This window comes from Fistularia commersonii, chromosome 25, assembly GCF_037954325.1.
Source record: "Fistularia commersonii isolate RoL2024-O1a breed Wild chromosome 25, RoL_Fcom_v1.0, whole genome shotgun sequence".
In the NCBI taxonomy this organism is placed as follows: Eukaryota; Metazoa; Chordata; class Actinopteri; order Syngnathiformes; family Fistulariidae; genus Fistularia; species Fistularia commersonii.
In genome coordinates this window covers 3,064,254-3,084,471 of record NC_141308.1, presented here as the reverse complement: position 1 = coordinate 3,084,471, position 20,218 = coordinate 3,064,254, and the positions used below count along the sequence as shown (strand labels likewise).

Below are 20,218 nucleotides of genomic sequence, written 5' to 3'. Positions count from 1 at the left end.
GAGTCACTTTGTTTATGGTAATGAGGCATACACAGACCTCAGATTCCAAGGGACAGCTGTCACACACAATACCAGGACACACACAATATATAAGAATAAAAAGCATGCACCAACCCCACACAATCTCACCGACTATGTTTTTATTAAATCCGAGTTCATACTTCTATTTACAATAACATACGTCTAAGAACAATTTAGAGGCGGAAGGGTTTAAACTCTCGTGGCCACATATGCTTAAGGTATTTGAGTAAAAAGATGGGGTTAAAAAATTGTCTTGTAATATGAAAGTATTTGGATTTCTGCACAAATCCATGAAAATCGAATCCAAATAACCACCATTTAAATGAATGGGATTTAATGTATGAAATTCACTATCTGAAAATGACATTCTTTTGATTCAGTTGTATTACTTTGTCAATGGATGGATCTTCTAGTTGATACACGTCAATGTGCAGATCAAGATTAAACATCAAAAACGCATTGGCAGTTTACTCAATATAATGTGACATAGTTAAGGGATAAAACACTATCTGCTTTCACCAACCGCTATGTAACGGTGTTGTAACAATAACAGTTGTAATTCTTTTATTGTATTTAACCTCTGGTCATTCCCGCGTATCTTTATTTAAATTCCTATTCATTCATCTTAACTCAAACACGTGAGGGGGTTACTTAAACAGTGAAAGCAAATAAAGAAGGGAAGAATGCACGGCAACGGTACTTTTAAAACGGTCTTGTTATTATACGTTTCAAACAGAAGGACATTTATTTAAAATAAATACACTTTTTTTGTGTTTGTTTGTTTTAAAAACACCCCCTCCCGAGCCTTCGTTTCATTATAACTGCTCATTGGCAGTTACAATTGGCGGCCTCCCCTCCCCCTCCCCCCCTCCCTTCTCCTCCCCTCCCCAACGGGTTTTTACGCTTTTGATCCCCGAGGGACCTCGCGTTTTACATTCCTAGCATTCCGACCTCAGTCCCTCCTCGGTTACTTATTATCGCCGCCTGCTCTCTCCGCAACCATTTCACAGCGAGAGGGAAGTGCTGCAGCCCGTCCGGGGGAAAAGGGGGGAGGAAGGACGATGAGACACGTTTGACTCCAGGAACATATGGAACCCGTAGGATTTGATTTTTTTCGAGATTTTATTCCGAGATTAAAAAGCGACGCTTGGCTAACGATGAGCGCGTGAGCGGGTAAGACGATCGTCAACGGCGGTTTTTGTAAATCAGTCAACTATTAACACATTTCAAAACTTACTTACCGAATTCGACCGTCCAAACTTTGGTTATTTTACACGGTAGTTTGGTGCTGCGCTGTTGCTCCCCTGTTAGATTGGAATTTTCGGGGCATGTTTTTTTTTTCTCCCCCTTTTTTTTCGCTTGCCGTTGGAAAAAAGTGTCGCTTTCTGTCGTCGCTGTTGTCAGGGCCGTCAGTCGGTGACGCTCGGGTTCCGTCTATTTCTAGAAATAAAACAACGTTCCGCGTTGACAGATTTCTGACGATTGAATTTACATGATGCTGACAACCAACCTCTCTTTAGCTTCAGCACACACATCTGTTAGTGACATTACTACCAGCGCTTGAATGAACTACTACAAGATAATGTACAACCTCTCCTGGCCTCATGACTAATGCCAATTTTATTTTGTTTGTTCTTCTTTATAGGATCAGAGCATATTGATCCGAATACTGGGGGGGAGGAGCTCAGTCTTTAGAAAGTGAATAGCGGCTTCTACAAAGCAGCATGTCGTCCACCGAAGAACCGTCTGGCACGGTCTTGCATCGGCTCATCCAGGAGCAACTTCGCTATGGAAACCCCACGGACACCCGCACCTTATTAGCCATCCAGCAGCAGGCCCTGCGTGGAAGCAGTGGAAGCAACAGTGGACCCAGCAGCGGGGGTGACATGGCCAGGAGCCCGAGATCCTCTTTGGAGAGTCTCACCCAAGAAGATCCTCCGTATCCTCAGCTCTCCGCAAGACAAGAGCCCCAGGGCCAAGAGCACCAGGGTGACTACCACCACTCGGAAACTGGCTACCAGCTCTATCAACTACATGGGGAGGAATTGCCCACGTATGAGCAAGCCAAGGCACACTCCCAGTATCTTGCCTCTCACTGGGTCCCCACAGGCCCTATCAGGCAGCTCAATGAGGGGAAACTATCGCATGAAGGGGCCTTCCACGAGGAGGCAGATCTGATGGAGCTGAAGTGCAGCCATGCACGATCGCTCAGTGAGCATCGCATGCAAATATCTCTTGAGAGAAATGATGCGGCTGCTAAAGCAGAGGCAATCAAGAGCACCTCTCACAGCTACCCTGAGCTACCTTATTTCAGCCAGCAAAGCCTCCAACACACAGGGCTATCCCTGGAGAAGCGCAGCCCACCACCTGAGTACTCAGCCCCCATCCAGGGCCAGGGGTTTATCCCTCATCAGGCCCCAGAGCCAGTTCAGCAGCACAGGTACAAAGGCAACCTTTGAGGATATGATTATGTGTGGAATTGTTTGTATATGTGTGCATATGTAACTATGCAGAACTACATTGAAATGGCATTGTATATTGTGATGTGATTTTTGTTATAGAGCATTCGCATTCGACTAAGCTTCCAAGACATTGTGTTTCTCAGGTGTAATCACATGCCTGCTAATGTCAGTCACACAGTGAAATATTGATAATTTTCTTTCATGAAAACTTACAATATAACCAGTCCAACCCTCTAAGTATTTGTAATACTTGGCATAGCACAACAGGACGGTCTCACATACTTCAATTGTCTCAGATGCCCTTTCAAAACTATGTTCCTCATATAGGCCATGCTACAGCCATTGGTGGTTAAATACTGGATGCCGTCTTAAAAATAAAACCCTTTCTTTCCCCCGTTGACATAGACCTAAGGGGACTAAGGAAAGTTACTAAATTTGATCAGTCGGATTCAGATTTTTACAAGTTTTCATTGTCTGTCCTAGGTATATCCAGTCCGAGCAAACAGCTGAAGTGACTTGCTATAATACCTTCACCAGCCTGCCATCTGCTGGAATGGAGGAGCCCAACCAGGTGGAGCTGCTGTTGATGGAGAATGAGCGCCTGAGGCAAGAGTTAGAAGCACACAGGGAAAAGACTGGTCGTATTCAGAAGGTAAGACGAGGGAATCTGTGACAGACCGCACTATTTTACAGTTGATATCTTTGCGCTTTACATGTCATATGTAACTCTGTAAAAAAAATGGCAAAAACCAACAATCTATTGTCTCCGTGGGGAATTTTCAGTATATTTACATGATAATAATCAAAGAACCTGTCCATGAAACACAAGCCCAGTCAACAGTTGGCTTCTGACATCCAATACCAGGCCAACTCCCTCAGCTGGACTGAACAGATGAGGTCGGCAGCTGCTACCTTCCATACCGCAGAGGCACAAACAGAGGTCACAGGCTGCCACTGTGTTAGGCCACACTCCCCTCATTGTCTAGCTGACCTAGTGGAGGCCAGATATTGTGTGTGTGTGTGTGTGTGTGTTTGTGCACTTTAATTCCAGGGAGGCCATAGATTTTCAATGTAATGGAGGGCTTGTCAGACAGCAGTTGATTAGGTTGTGACCCGCATGCAGCTGGTGGGGGTGGGGTGGGGGTCCATGGCAGGTGGCAGTCTGCTGTGTAAAAAGTGAAAGGCCCTTTTTGTTTCCCCAACCAGTTGCCTGTATTTCACATTCTCTCCCTGATTTTTTTTCACATGCCGCTTGATTCTCGAATCGCTGAGTCTTTGCATTTTCCACGTAAATTACGAAATAATTTCTTGTTTAACATGGAAGAGGCGGCTTCAAAGACAGTAGATTTCTTAGTCAATCTGTAGAATCCACTGTGCTCATTGCTGGAATTATGTCACATGGTTCTTGCCTTGACTCAGCCTAGAAGAATGATAATTACCAGGGTTGGAAAGTTTTCTCCATCAGGCCGCAGCCCTGAGTAAACATGCCTGTGTGATGGCTGTAATGGTGGGTGTCTCTTTGTCGTTTCCACAACCCAGGCACAGACATGCACACCTTCCCTCTACTGGCAGTTCGCCCGGACCTCTCTATGTTAGTCTTTGTGTCCATGTCAAGTTTTGTTCGTGCACGCGGTCACGCTCACACCTGGTAGTAGAGCTATCAGCCCTCAGGAATGCAGATATAAATCAGTCTCACAGGGAGTGGTGTGGGCTTGAATTCCTTCTCAAAAATGTAACACACACACACACACACACACACTTGCACTCACTCTGACTGAGTGTTCTATGCCCACAGTAAATATGTGCCTACATGTGTATCTATGTACTGTCGCAACATGCATCAACATTCCAGTTTGTCTTTGGCCTGTAAAGTAGGTTAACCAAAAATTCCTCTTTCTTACTCTATTTCTGCTGTCCTTTTTTTTTCCTTTTCTCCAATCCTCACTCTTCGGCTTTCCTTTTCCTTTCTTCCTCACTTTCTGCTTTTAGTTGGAGCAGGAGATCCAGCGTATTTCTGAAGCCTATGAGAAACTGATGCAGGGCAGCAGTAAGAGGGAAAATCTGGAACAGACGCTGAGACGGAGGTTGGTAGCTGAGATCAGGAGGCTGCAGGACTTCAACCGAGATCTTAGAGGTGAAGGCAATTGCCATGGTAGTAGATCTATACCAACCATTCTTTAAAGCGTGATTTAACTTTTTTGTCTTTTATTCGATCCTAGAAAACTTGGAAAATGCGAGAACACACGTCGCTAAAGAAGTCCAGGCTGCGGATCATAACCAACACATAATGGCTAAACTCCTTGAACAAAGTAAGTACAAATGTTCTCTGTCGCTCTGTGCTACATACTCCTTTATAATCAGCATGCTTGATTGAGTGGGATTGTGGGATAGCATGGGGTCCTTTTGTAGCTAAGGATATCCTGCATGCAGGAATTTCACTTGCATAACCTCAGCTTATTTGGTAAGAAGGCTTAATAATAGGGAATTCAATTCATGCACCTCTTTGTAAGGGAAGAAGGGAAATGAAATGGCACTAAATCACAGGGCAAGTAATAGCAAAGAGCTTCCCCCACCTGTTGTTAGCGTGATTTATGTTGTCTGTTTAAGGAACTGGACTCAAGTAGAGCTGTGGTGTTTGTATGGCCTTGATGAGGAATGCTCTGTGCTATGTGGGTCAAAGGGATAGGGCGACTTTCTCCCCCTGCCTCCTTCCTCCTCTCTGCATTCCATGAGTGCTTTGCTAAATGAAAACGGGCCACCATGTAGCAGTTCTGGTACTTATTTACAGGGCCGGGTATTTTCATTCTTTTGAAGAAAATTCTATCGGCACATTTGGAATGAGTTCATCTTGCGGCATTTGTGTCTCAGTAAAGGGTCTAACTTTCAAACTAAATTCCTGGCTCTATTTTTATGCACATTCACTTACCCTCCATGCTTTTTCTTTGTCCCAGATGAGGAGCAGAACTTTGAGCGGGAACGTGTAGAGCGTGAAGTGGAGCGCTTGAAGGCCACAGCAGAGGACCAGAGTCTAAAAGCAAAGCGGCTTGAAGAGGCTCTAGAGGCAGCCCTTGAACGCGGCCGGCAACTTGAGGAGGAGTTGAGAAGAAAGAGGGCTTATGTAGACAAGGTGGAGCGGCTTCAGAGTGCCCTGGCACAGCTACAATCCACGTGTGAGAAGAGGGAGAGCCTGGAAATGAAGCTCAGGACGCGGCTCGAGCAGGAGCTTCGGAGTCTGAGGGCACAACAGGTGAATTATCATGGAAAATCAGAAACCGATGCCATTGGAACACTTAAAGTTTATACTTTAAGTGTAACACTTAAGTTTTTGTATTTATACATTCAAGTGCTTTGAAAATCTTTGTAAAATCTTAGATCTGTTCATCTTGTGATTTTTTTTTTTTTTTTTCCCCAACAGAGGCAGTCCCAGCCACCAGGTGTGACCATAAATTCCCTCCAAGAACGTCTTCATGAGCGCGAAGAACGTATCCTGGCCCTTGAAGCAGACATGGTGCGCTGGGAGCAGAAGTATTTAGAGGAGAGCACCATGAGACAGTTTGCCATGGAGGTGGCTGCCACTGCTGCTGCGCAGAGGTAACTATTGTCGCCCCAGTATTTGCTCTGATATCTAAACTGCAGTTTTAGATCTCATTCGAATCAAGCTAAACTTCTGTGTCCTAACTGTTACAGAGACACCACCATCATTAACCACTCGCCCTGCCACTCCTCCAACAACAGTTTCAATGAGGATTTGCCAGTGGCTGACTACAGGAATCAAGAGATGGAGAACAGGTGCGAATATTCAACAGAAGACTCCTCTTCAACATCCTTTGTGTCATTAGGTTAAATGCTTGCTAATATTTTGTTTTCCATCTTGTTTGGTGCAGAATCCGTGCTCTTTATGCTCAAATCTTGGAAAAAGATGCTGTGATCAAGGTGCTCAACCAACGACTGCACCAAGATCAAGGGCGAAAAGATGAGCAATGTACCCGAACAAGCCTTTTGAACACAGCCGGGGCCCCTCTGCGCCTGGCCTCTTCCACTCCCTCCATTAGTACCACCATGAGCACAGCCAAAAGCAGAGGTGAGCCTTGTATTTATTCATGTCCTACTATTCTTGTATTACACATAGAGTACACTCACGCATGTACTCCAGGCACTTTAAATTTTGTTAGGATGAATTTTTTTGTAATGTCATTTTAAGAACCTGAAAGAGCCATTATTGACAAGATTTCATTTTACAGGCAAAAGTCTTTCAGATGATCAGACTTTGACAAACCGCCAGTTTGTAGCTCAATCTGAACCTGCAACACTAGAAAGGCCGACTGAGGGAACCGAAAGCAAAGAGGCCATCACTGTAACTAAGCTAAACAGTGGTAAGTAAGCAATCAAATTAGGTAGTGTATGTTGGTTTATGAAGAATGTTTAGTCAAATAGGGTAGGAATAATTATCATTTATTTGCTTATGTGCTCATACTTTTCATTCATGTCAAGAGTGAATACCCCTGCACTATAAACTTAACCAAACAGTTTGTACCTTTACTTTTCTGTTAACATTAGAGGATGTTTGGACCTGAGGTCTGAGGATGTTCACATTGATTAACCGTACTGTGACTCAAGCAGCCAATCAGATGCTATCTGTACAGGTCACGGTTCATAATGTTAGCCTCGTGGAATGTGCATGGTTAGGAAATTATGTGGCTCTGTTGACTGAGCACATTTACCACGGAGGTCTGTTTGAGTGTGGAAAATCTGTTAACCTTTAGTCACTGATAGCAGAGCTGCATCTGGGTTGTTTTCCACAATGTAAGCCCTAAAACATTTCTCATAATGATTCCCATTTTCTACTGTCTTTTTTCAGATAAGGCAGCACCCAAGAAGTTGTTGTTAAACCCATTCAGAGGCCTGGATGAGTTGGAATCAGAGGCAGTGGAAATCTTCATTTAAAAGAAGCTGAAAGTTGATATTGAATGACAAAGGAAAGCAGTTATGGTTACCATAAGAGCACAAGTCTTTGAATAGAGAATAGTGGAGTATTTAATGTTAGATCAATGTTGTGAGAAGAGGCCTTCACAAACAAAAACAACTGTATTCACATTTAAGTAACAGAGCTGTGCTTTGACTCACTTACACTCACTTAGCTGGATAGCTGCTGGCAGTCTATTCTGCGGGGGGGACAAGATGAATCCTCTGAGGTACTTGGACAGTATTGCAGATTGTGATAGAGTAACATGTTCTCAGAGAGTATATGCTACCATATTTATATATATATGTGTGTGTGTGTGTGTGTGTATATATATATATGTATATATATATATACACACACACACACATACATACGTACATGTGTGTGTGGGTGTTTATATATATGCACACACATACACATACATATACATATAGGGGGGCACGATAGCGCAGTGGTTAGCGCTTCAGCCTCACAGCACGAAAGACCCTGGTTCGATTTTGACAAGGGGACCTTTCTGTGCAGAGTTTGCATATTCTCCCCGTATCTGTGTGGGTTTCCTCCATGTTCTCTGAGTCGAGGTAAATTTGAAAAAAATTGGGAAAATTGCCCCCGAATGAGTGAGTGAATGGTTGTTCGTCTGTATATGTAGCCCTGCGATTGACTGGTGACCAAACCAGCCTCTCGGCCGATGACAGCTGGGATAGGCTCCAGCTTCCCCCGCAACCCTGAGTGCAGGATAAGCGGCAGGCGAAGGATGGATATATATATATATATAAATGCTGCTTTCATATCTTTAGTGTCCCTTAAATCGTCTTTTCCATCCATTGAATTAAGGAGTTGCATATTTATATTATTTGGTTTCCACATACCCCAAATATTAACTCGCCTCATGCTTTTTGAGATATGTATTCAGAACCAGGTTATTTGACCTGCATTCCCCTCCTCTCCAAAAAATGTGGACTTAACCTTAGTAACCTCATTTCCATCACATGGATCTTATCTGTTTGGAAGACCTCCCTTCTAATGCTATTATTTGCCAATAATTTAAGCTCATAACAAACAAGACACTGTTGAAATTCTCCTGCTATCCATATTCTCTATGCCTGAGCAGCTGGCTCTGCAAAGGTGAAGATGTATGCAAGCAGTGAGAAACATGATGTATAAAAGACAATTTGGTGTTTATGCCAAACTGACACAGACCTGATGTTTGTAATTTTGTAAGGGTGTTGCCTCCTGGTGTTGATTTCATCATCTGTTGTTTTATTTTCCAATTTCTTTTTTTTTTCTTATTTAAGTTTGTTTGCATGTGTGATTAAAATGTGTGAATGTTTCTCTGACTTGGTGTTCCTGCCGGTTAGGCCACCATTGCAGATAAAGGTTAAAACTACACAATGTTTTTTTTCTTTTGTTTACTGTGAGCTTTAAACTAACAAACAGGATATTATTATTTTTATTATTAATATTATTATTATTATTTTATTATTATACAGATGTATGCATTATTATTTTAGATAATATAGTGCTTTGAGCAGGATGCCAAAGAATTTCTGTATGTTTTTTTTTTTAATTAAGTTATGTGGCGACAATCACGGTCGTGTTGAGATGTATACAACCAACCAAGTGTTGACTTCAAAAGGACATTTCTGTGAACTTCAAACAATATGAAGGTTTTTAAAGTTGAAATCAAGTAACATTTCATAAAACAATAAAATCTTTTAATTTACATGAACTGCATTTCTGGCTTGAGAATTGTAAAATAAATAGGATGCTATAAATATGTTGTTAGCATACAGTCATAATCTATCTTTGCGTTAGCCCTGTAGTTTCTCTTGTGAATCTTCTCATTTCACTCCCAATTTTTCACACCATGTCCTCATTCCTGTTGTCTTCTTCCACCCCAGAGAAGAATTCATTAATGAATACCAGAGCGGCATTCTTCTTGGTTCAGCTTTCTCGGGTGGCCTGCTCTCTTGTTCTCCTCTTGCCATGAAGAGCATGCTTGTCATAGATCAGATTCTCTTTGCAACACGTAACCCAATACTTGACAAAAGGCAGGTTTCTCTTACATTAGGTACTCAGGCCATTTCAAACTCTTCTGTGCTGCAATCCACCTTTATCAACATGTGCTGCATTCTTTAATTGCCACCAATAAATCACCCGGAGAAGGCCAACTATTTTGAGACATGCCACGGGCTATGGAGATTTGATGAGAAAATGGAGAGCTCTGTGATGTGGTATCTGTTTCAGAGTAGATCCCTAGGTCTCACATATGCACATGCATGCGCGCGCACACACACACACACACACACACACACAGATATCAACTTGTTCTAGTTTGGGACAGTTGAGCAGCTCTGGCAATGAGACTTCACAATGTTGGGACAATGAATGTTAAGGTGTTGACTCACATGCTTTACAGGCCATCCCACTGCATTTAATGTGTGTGAAATACAAAATATCATTGTAGAGCATTTCTCAACAGAAAATTGGAATGAGGAAGAAATGCCATGACTTAAAACACATATCGTTACTTTAATCCAATGCATGATAACTTGAAAAAGGGTTTCACTTATTTGAAACAAGCATTTTTATTAATATATAAATATGATTTCTATATTCAGTAATATAAGTCTACAAAAATACAAAATATTAAAAAATGTTTATTAAAACATTTTTGTTGATTAAAAATAACTTCCTTAAAATGCCCGAACATTAAAGATATTTGATATATAACTTGTTTTCTGACTTTCAAACTCAAGATATCACATCTTTTATAGGATCTTTTATAAACCATTATTTTACAGTACATGGGTGACGTAGTTGCCATTATATGAAACTGTATCTCTTCTTTTGATTGAAGAGTCACCGATAGAATAATTCAACAATGAATCTGTAAGGACAATGAATTAATATGATAATGTAATTATAAATTAGTTTAGTCATTTCACTTGAATGCAAGGTTTAAAGCATTCATATGTGACCACGCAGCAGAATGTATCTCTTAGGACTGAAGCTTGATAAAGTGATGTGGAACATGGGAAAGCACCTAATCAGGCCTGAACTAAGATAGAGAGGATGTGATCTTGGGAGATAGTATGGATGTTTTGGAGAGAAAGAATTGTATGGGAAAACACAGAGCAGGAACCAATGGTATGCAATGCCATCAATCTTATTTATGAACTGAGAGTCCTTATCTAGTGTCCTGCCTGACAACATTGTGAGTCCTTGCCAACATTCCTTTGTAAATGTGAAAGGCAGCTGACATGTTTCGACGGCAGCTCACTCTTTCCCAGAATTGATATGATGAAAGAATGTAAATAGGAATCAGGGGGCACATTTTGTTGTGCTCAAACATCCAGGGAAAATATCATTTCTACACTTTTTGAATAGTTCTCCCTCCTTTTAGCAGCTCAGTCACATGAAAAGTTCCTCTTGACCACAACCGCCATGAAAGAAAGAGGCTTGTTGCTGTGTAAACCATGGAATCCATCCAACAATATGTGTTTGTTTACCATCCTGTATTTACAGGTTAACAGCCCATTCCTAACAGCATACCAGGCTTTCAAGTTTCAGCACATTGAATTTTGTAAATATATTCTCACGGAAGATGTCAAAGGATAAAAAGATTCATTTTAAAATGGCAACTGTTTCTCTTCTCACAGGGCAATTAGCAAAGCAACTATTACAAGAATTTAGGTCAACCACCCGAGAAAACCCATAATCCAGGTTTTTATGGAATTAATTTCCAGATAGCACATGCACTATTGCAAACGTATGGTCACCATCATGAACACAAATACTCACAAATTGGGGCTATTGAAGAATTTAAAAGCTGCTTGACAAGAGTCTGATTGACAAGCCACCTCAGGGCATGTATATGTAGCAGGAGTTCATGGACGCACGGAATAACTTGTCAGATACCACATCCTCAAAACATGTTGAGCATAAATCCAAAATCCCTTCACCATCTCTGTCTTTTATAGTTAAAACCTTGCAGTTTTTGCCTTTTTGTAGCATGTGTCATGCCAATGGCCACACAAGAGAGTAACTTATCACCACCTGACATTGAAGACATAGGATAGACATGGTGGCCAAATGTTTAAATCCGCAGAGAAGACCATGAACTCATAGCAACACAAGTGCTCCAAGAACAATATGCCTTCTAAGATGCAATGTAGGGCTTTGTGCGTTTCAAGGCACTGTAAGTACAATTTGCACTGTTCTCTGAAAAGTGCAGTTCGTCAACTGCAATGTTTTTGACTTGACAACAGCAACCTATGACTTATAGGACATTTAAGAGGCATACATTCCATTACTTTCAGGTACAATTTAAATGAATAAAAAACAAAGACACCACAAATGAGATAAAATAGCTCATACCATCGGTACAATTTGCTCCAACCCATGAAAAATGTATGCACTTTGCCTCAAGGGACTAAATCTGTTGACTACATATTGTTGAGTAAAACTGCAATGCGTCATCTTTTCATTTTCAGCTCATCTTTTAGGAATGTTTTACTGGAGAAACAGTGATCATAAATTGGAGAGAAGCAGAAGGAGAATTTTACAGTTAGTCATGAGGTTAGGCAATATCCAGGTGACGCCAAGAACAAGTATAACACCATTGTTGTTTGTGTGACAATCCACCACATGCAATTTTCAATGTCCAAAGTTAGATACACTTATAGAGGGCTGCCAAAATTGAGATAACCGGTATGTTTGAATTCCAAACCATTTAAACATCAAACAATGTGATCGCGCTATCTCACAGCCAAACACTGTACTGGCAACGATTCAACAATCTGTGAAGTGAGTCTGGACGTGGGTACTTTTGAGGCTGAACAGCACCACTTGCTGGTATCATACTTGACCTGCACATTTTCACTCATGCAGTATCAAGACTTGCTGGTTTCTGCAATTGAACAGTGGATCTGAAGATTGAGAGACAGTGGCAGAAGATGCACGAATCGTTTCCAATAATGTGATTTCTCTACTCATGGCTTGTTCAGTTACCTAAAGCTAATATAGGCATGATAAATCATAAAAGGAGAAAGCAGCTGGAGATAAAGACTTAAAAGACCCTACATCCAAATGTCAATCATTTGAAGGATGTTTTTCCTTGTCCCTGGCTAGAAGTGAAATATTAAAGTGTGAAACACAGTATCCGATCACTGCAATGAGTTTGACATCCTGGCAATGTTACAGAGAAGCACAGGAGAGAAGCACTGGGAATCAATGACTGAAATGTGTCAGGATTAATTCATCGTTCTTAAAGACTTTACACACCAAACAATCTATGATTTCAATTGGAGTTCCACTAAACAGGACTTAAATCAAGAAACCGTGAGAATACCCTTAAACCATTGAAACGTGTCATTGGACGTTGAATATGTAAAGACGACAATATTTATTTTATGTTGCGCTCTGTCAGTGGTTTGGTAGCGATGGGCGACGCATCATGTTACAAATCCCTGGAATCGAGCGCACACGGTAACATACCCCCCCAAAGAAAAACAAAAATAACGAAGAAAAAAATAAATAAAATAAAATAAAGGTAACATAACCCCGCCTATTTCCGCTTCGTCACCGCACTTTTGACCAACCGAAGTCTCTGCTAAAATGCCTAGCTTGTATCCTAGCTTTAAAGAGCTTTAGCCTTACATGCTGCTACCAATTTAGCTTCATCTTCCGGACCACTCGGGACACACAACCCGCGGCCAGAATGTGCTCCGGTCACCGCAGTGACTCGTGGCGTCGCAACGAGCAACAGTTTCAGTTACCGAAGGATTCAGAGAAAATACTGGAATGGGTCCAGTTTCTTGCCGAGGTCAACAGCCAGCGGTTTAAAGAGTCGTCTTGGACTGACATCACTATTTGTAAAGAGCACTTTACCACTGAGTCCTTCGAGAACTCCACTCCGGCCGGCTCGGTCCAGCTAAAGCCCGGAGCTGTCCCGTCTCTGACTGTCGACCCCGACTCGGACTACCGTGAGATTTTCCCGGTGAGTCCTCTAGGACGGTCAGGCCGCCGAGTTTTATCACGGAAACAAGTGTAACACAAATGCATCGTTTCAGAACTACACTGTAACATCACTGGTTCGCTGACATTGTTGTCAGGCCCAAATCCTCACCTTGTGTTACCTCAGGGTGACCCCCCTCCCCTTCAATATAAATTGAAAGAGTGAGCTTTTCCTTATCTCCCTGAAATTATTATATCTTCATTCTTAAACAGATATTCAGAAAAATAATAATTGGCCAAACTTCATGGTTTCTAAGATGAGTGTATTTCCCCAGAGTCACACCTTTAGTATTTCCACTGTAAAGTTTTCGTTAGGGAAACACCCGTGTGACGTTAAAACATCTGTTTATTGAGTAATACCTTTTGTTGGCCACAACCACGCCACACAAGCCTGCAATACAACTAACTGTTCCTGCTCAATTCCAGTTAAAACCCCATCAGAATTCAGTGCACCCCAAACCACACCCACAAAATCACACAGAAAACAAGCATGAACATAAACCCCAACATTCGTGACTCACTTCACTACGTTTCTAAATAATCAACGAACAAATGAATAGCCAGCTACCTGACTAACTTAATAAAGAAATCATTGTTACACACTAACAGACGCAAACACTGGCTTTTTGCACAGGGGCCACATACATTAATTGCCCTAATGAAAGGAAAGGTGTACCAGATGGTGCTGAGACCAGCATTGTTGTGTGGTTTAGAGACGGTGGCATTGAAGAAAAAATAGGAGGGAGAGCTTGAGGTAGCAAAGATGGAAATTTTGAGATTCTCTTTAGGCGTGACTAGGTTGGACAGGATCAGGAATGAATCATTCATGGAACAGATGTGGACGTTGTGGACGACAATTACCTGGGCGTCTACATAGAAAATAAACTGAACTTGACTAAGAACATAGATGCAGTATTCAAGAGTTGTCTTTTTTTCCTCAGGAGACTCAGGTCTTTCAATGTCTGCAGAACCATACCGCAGATGTTCTATCCCAGCGTCATCTTCTACGCTGTAGTATGTTGGGCCAGTAGGCTGAAGGCAGCTGATGCTAACAGACTCAAGAAGCTCATCAGGAAGAATGGTTCCATCCTGGGAGTAGAACTGAAGTCGCCATTGAAGGTGGATGCTGAGAAAGCTGCTCAGTGTCATGGATGACACCTCTTACCCTTGCATGCTATACTGGGGTCTGACCAGAGCACTTTCAGACATAGCCTGAGAACACTGAGGAGCATCACAGATAGCCAAAGGAGGGCTTTCTTAATTGTGGCCATCAAACTGTAATATTCCTCTATCTGCAGGAAGGGATCCTGATACAATAATGATATCAATTTCATGTTTAGTTGGGACTACTGTAATTTCAGAGCCTTCTGACAAAATAATTTCCTTCAGGATTCATAAAGTTCAATTCTATCAGAGGGACATTACATGTTAGATGTTTCAGCGCTCAACTCATATATTGTGGAGGGATTGCTAATGTCTATGTAGAAGGATGCTGAGGTTGGTATTGCCCGGCAGGAGGTCTAGAGTAAGACTGAAGAGGAGATTTTCTGATGGGCTGAAAAATGATTTGAAGTTAGTTGGTGTGAGAGATGAGGCTCCAGATTCGATTTAGGCCGATAATTCATTGTGGCAACCCCTGAAGGTGACCAACAAAAGGAAATGAATGAGAAGATTGATTAGTGATCTAAATGATGTGAAACAATTGTATGCTTTTAACAATGTGTTTCTATATTTCAGGTTTAATGACAACTTATATTTTTTAAAGGAACTCTCAGACACCACAGACATCGCGTCTCAGCTGGATCTGCCCTAAAACTTGCTCTTGTTCAGCTTCTGAGTCAGAAGAATGTTTGATCATGATTGGTACTGATTTTTGAATAATTATGCATTGATAAAAATGAATCAGATTGTTTTTTCATATATTAAAATGGCGGGTTTGCAATTTACAGGTGTCAGCAGAGACAGAAACCCAGCACTGACTGATGTCTCCCTTTCAACCGACACTTCAGATGGTTTCAGCTGTAACTATGTTCAGATGCTGAAAAACACAGCAAATATTGATTTGATCAGGGAAAAGTAAGTTTACTTTACTAGTAACTTTTACTTTACCAACAATTTGGTTGTAAAAATGTGACTTTATACTCCGATTCCCTTTCTATATGGTGTTAATCTTTTATTAGGGCTGCACCTCTCGAGATGAAAAAAAAGTATGTTGTGAATGAAAAACACCTGCAGTTGTTCAGCAGTAAGTGTGCATCCTGTGATGGTAAACTCAAGACAGAGAAGATTGTCCATGGGGACAATGCTCCTCATTTTGAATCAGCGGTGCCTTCATTGTGAGTACAAGTACCAGTGGAAAAGTCAGGTTAAAGCACAAGTTCCAGCTTCTGAAGATCAACACCTGACAGGAGGCAGATGTGGAACCACAGAAGCTCAACAGGTGGTCAGGATTTCTGCATCACATCACGCACACACGCACACGCACACACACACACACACACACACACACAAACACACAAACACAAACACACAAACACAAATACACACACTTTCACATATCGATCAAAATAATTTAATGATTTCAAGGGTTTAGTGATAGGGTAACCTCAGACTAATACAAATTATTTTGTCACATTGAAATTTTGCTGTAAAACCCTAGAAAAAAGAAAATAAACAGCTTATGTTTCAAGAATAGACACGTACAGATGTTAGCTTTCGGACGCTAAGATTCTGCTAAAATTACAATTGCTTGTGCTATGTATGGCTCTGATTAGCTAATAAATGTCATCCTATCTTACACAGGCAGAGTCAACAGACATCTCAGAGCTTGTTGCCGTTGTTGGTGAGCAAAGTTATCCTCAGGCTGATATGGGATCAATTGACAGAGGTGACATGGAAGCTGATGAGTAGTGGAATCCGTCGGATGATGCTCTGACTGAATCTGATGAATACGTCAGTGAAGATGACGATGATGCTGTTGTCACCAACAAACCCGGTCAGCTCTGCACAGATTGTGGAATGTTCTTCAACAAGTGGAAGCACCTCACATGTGAGCACAAAGTTAAACCCTATTCTTGCAATATTTGCAGCAAGAGATTTGCAAATGAGATTTCAATCAAGACTCACAGTCGGGTCCATGAAGACTGCTATGATCATCTGTGTAAATACTGCCATGTTAAGTTCAAATCAAAGGTGGAGAAAGTCTGTCATGAGCAGACCCATCTTATTCAAAGAAAGCCTTATAGATGTCCAGACTGTTCACAGACGTTTGCCTCCTATAAAGAACACCGCATTCACCTCATAGGTCACAGAAATGCCAAGGATTTAAAGTGCCGCATCTGTGGGATGGAATTTGACCGTTACTGTTCACTTAAGAGACACTCAGTACTGCACTCAAGGGTTAAGCCATATAAATGTTCAGTGTGCCAATGTGGCTTCAGCCGATCAGGCCGCTTTAAATCCCACATGAGATTGCACACAGGAGAGAGGCCATACAAATGTCATCATTGTTAGCAATGGTTCAATCACAATGTGAGTTTGAAAAGTTATGTACCACCTGTCGCCTCCTACCTGTGAGCAAAAGAAGAGCAAAACAGACAGAACAGCACGAGACTCTGACAATGTAGAACAAAGGACGAGGAAGAAAAGTGATACTGCAAAGAATAAAAGGAAGATAGCGATAAAGCCTATTGGAAGGCCAAAGACAGATGCAGAGGGCAACTCAGTCCAGGCTGGACAAATTAACTGTTGCTTGAGCAGTGTTGCTGCCAATGTAAAGGGTCAGAAGGTGGAAAATCACTACAGTGCAGAATACAGTTAGAAGCAGGGGACCAACAGCAATTTATCCTTCAGCTCAACAGAGGTGGAAGAGGAAAGGCTAAGAAAATCTTAATTCATTCATAATCTATGCTGCTTGTTCTGTAGTCAGGCTCATGAGGGTTGTGGGGATGAAGCCTACATCCTGGACTGGTCACCAGTCGATCACAGGGCAACATAAAGGGACATGCAAGCATTCACCCTCATTAGCATGTCTGGGAAATATTGAGTTTTCAGTTGATGTACTACCTATTTTGGGCTGTGGGAGGAAGTGGAGAACTCAGAGGAAACCCATACAGACACAGGGAGAGCAGGCAGACTCTACTGTACATGGAAAGCCCCCCCCTGTCAGAATCGTACCAGGAAACTTTTTGCTGTGACATGAAAACACTAACTGCCAGCACTGATGAAACATCTGTGTTAATGTGTTTTTAATCAAATAAATGTTTATTTGTATCAAACCACATGCTGTCATATTAACATGAATAAGGGATTTAATTTTCTGTGCATTCGTTTATATATTTCCAAGGACATATACATGTATAGTCATGGGAAGGAAATTGTAATTTGCAGTAAAAATCTGACAGAAACATAAAATACAAACTGCTGAACAATAGGCAGGGACAAATGTAAGATGGCAGATAATTTTGTGTCAGACCTTGTCAGAATTCTTGTGTTTACTCACCGGGACAGACATCATGATCAATTGCTGTGTATTTTGGTTGGCAGACAGGTGAATACCTGAGTGGTATTTGAGGCATTAAATGTCAACTCAGCTGAGACAGAAACCAGAACTGGTGCAAAGAGGGAAGGTAACAGCTAGAAAAGTTGGACCCTCCTTTAGGCAGAGGGGTTGTCGACTTTCATTTCTGGAGTTGCTCAGTGTGGAAGGAGTTTGGTGGTTGTGGGGTTACTCACAAGCTGCGTGCCAGTGTGTCTGAGTTTTCCTTGGTGAACAAGATGGTCATCCATCTTGCAATTACATGTGTAGGTAAAGGGAGCCTTGGCAGTTATTTGCTTTTATGTGCAGATCAACTCCTCACAGTATCTAACCTCCTTGTAGTTGCTAGGATGTGTTCTGGATTGTGCACCACCTGGTGACTCCATAGTTGTGTTGAGAGATTTCAACACTCATGTTGGCTATGACGGAGAAACCTGGTCATATAATACATACAAAAACCCAATTTCCACTCTCAGAAATGAACATTAACATACCTATTTAATTGGAGTCTCAATCTCAAGGAGGGTAAAAAACGTATACAAAATGTATACAACATGTACTCACAGAATAATAATTGCAAGCATGGTGCAAATATTTTGGATGTTCGGTCATATTAGGGAAATTCCTATGTATATACTGGAGATGACTGATCACACGTATTTTAACAATATCTATCTATCTATCTATCTATCTATCTCTCTCTCACTCTCTCACTCTCTCACTCTCTCTCTCTCTCTCTCTCTCTCTCTCTCTCTCTCTCTCTCTCTCTCTCTCTCTCTCTCTCTCTCAGGAGCCCCCTTGCTTAACTCTGGCAATAGAAGAACAATGCTTACAGCAACAGCACCTATGGGTATCTGGGTTGAATGGATGTATGGATGAGTGCATGATTGAGTAATTGAGTGAATATATAAATGAAGGAGTGAATGGAAGAATGAATAAACTGGCTCCCGGTGGCCACCTGCATCAAGTTCAAGACCCTGGTGCTCGCCTACTGGGCAGTGAATGGGACAGCTCCGTCTTATCTCCAGGATATGGTCAAGCCACATGTCCTTACCCGTCCCCTCCAATCTGCCACCTCTCTGCGACCGTCCACCCCATCACTAAGAGCCCCCGGTTGCCGATCAGACCGGTCTTGGCTCTTCTCAGTCTTGGCTCCTCAGTGGTGGAACAAACTCCTGAAAAAGGACAGAACAGAGGGGTTGCTGCCCATCTCTCCCCATGAGCTGAAAACATACCTCTTCACCAAGCACTATCCCACTAATTGCACGTAGCCCCCCCGAAAAAAAAAACAACAAAAAAAAACAACAAAAAAAAAAGACGAAGAAATGAATGTATGTATATGGTTTTGAGATGGCTATTTGGTAGAGTGGTCACTTTTGACTTCTGACTACTGGTACTTCAGTGACTGAATTGCACTTTATGGAAGTTGCTTAGGATAAAAATGTCAGCCAAATGGCTGTAATGTAATGTAAAGTAATGTAATGTAGTGCTTAGGTCTTTAAAACCAAGACTCATGTGGAGATCAGAGAAAGCATCCGCGTGGTTAGATTGAGCCCTTCTGTCAGTGTACAGGAGAAGGAAGCTGTTTTCTTTTGTGAACAGTTTCTGCCCCCCTTGCTCCAAGCTTCTTTCTACCATCTGGGTAGAACAAATCCTCAGCAGAGAGCCCAGTGCCTCTGTGTTAGTGAGTGCTGGCCCTGCTGCATCCATGAGCTGTTTTAAAAACAGAGCAGCATCCACTGCCAAGTTCAGAATTAGAATCAGAAAACTTTATTTGTCTCAGAGGGGCAATTAAGTTGTTAGTGTGCCTGAAGATGCAGCTGGCTTCTTCCCTTCAAACTAAAATCAGGGGGTCCTGCAAGGTACCTCTGAACAAATTGTTCTCTAAATATGGCTGTCCTGCTGGCCAGTTGGACAAGGCCCTGCCCAGCCTTGTCTCTAGATAAAAACAAAGTTGACTGGAACCCAGTGCAAACCATTCCAAAAAATGTAACCATTTTGGTCCACGCCTGGGTCAAAATACCTGCAGAGGATCCAAACAGGGTAGCTGGTGCCACTGTGGGGGTTCCACCAGGTTGTTCAAAACCAACACTGCCTCTAAATGAGATTTTGGAGTGTAGCCAGCTCCGCTTTGCAAACTTTTTGTTGGCAAAGTGGCAAAGTATTTATCCCGTCATTCTTCTCTATAAGGTTCTGAAGGAGAACTGGGAAGCCTCA

The 20,218-nt window shown here is 41.9% G+C and overlaps 2 protein-coding genes across 5 annotated transcripts; both read left to right on the top strand.

Annotated features, from left to right (window-relative positions):
* Window positions 1–1,023: 1,023 nt before the first annotated feature.
* LOC147218832 (angiomotin-like 2a) lies at window positions 1,024–9,170 on the top strand. The gene is made up of 11 exons (XM_086172334.1): window positions 1,024–1,194; window positions 1,667–2,461; window positions 2,967–3,135; window positions 4,473–4,617; window positions 4,703–4,792; window positions 5,435–5,730; window positions 5,899–6,074; window positions 6,171–6,272; window positions 6,368–6,564; window positions 6,725–6,856; window positions 7,342–9,170. Exons 2-11 carry the CDS (start codon window positions 1,746–1,748, stop codon window positions 7,425–7,427), a joined length of 2,109 nt encoding a protein of 702 aa, XP_086028460.1. The 5' UTR covers window positions 1,024–1,194; window positions 1,667–1,745; the 3' UTR covers window positions 7,428–9,170.
* Window positions 9,171–13,054: 3,884 nt separating this feature from the next.
* Window positions 13,055–19,327, top strand: LOC147218831 (uncharacterized). 4 transcript variants are annotated; one of them, XM_086173220.1, is made up of 7 exons: window positions 13,055–13,447; window positions 14,406–14,583; window positions 15,230–15,327; window positions 15,414–15,540; window positions 15,645–15,904; window positions 16,267–16,513; window positions 18,792–19,327. In XM_086173220.1, exons 1-2 carry the CDS (start codon window positions 13,169–13,171, stop codon window positions 14,493–14,495), a joined length of 369 nt encoding a protein of 122 aa, XP_086029346.1. In that variant the 5' UTR covers window positions 13,055–13,168; the 3' UTR covers window positions 14,496–14,583; window positions 15,230–15,327; window positions 15,414–15,540; window positions 15,645–15,904; window positions 16,267–16,513; window positions 18,792–19,327. The 4 variants fall into 4 exon arrangements, with proteins under 4 accessions (XP_086029346.1, XP_086029345.1, XP_086029347.1 ...); XM_086173219.1 differs by having other exon boundaries at window positions 15,202–15,327; XM_086173221.1 differs by lacking the exon at window positions 14,406–14,583 and having other exon boundaries at window positions 15,202–15,327.
* The last annotated feature ends 891 nt before the right edge of the window (window positions 19,328–20,218 follow it).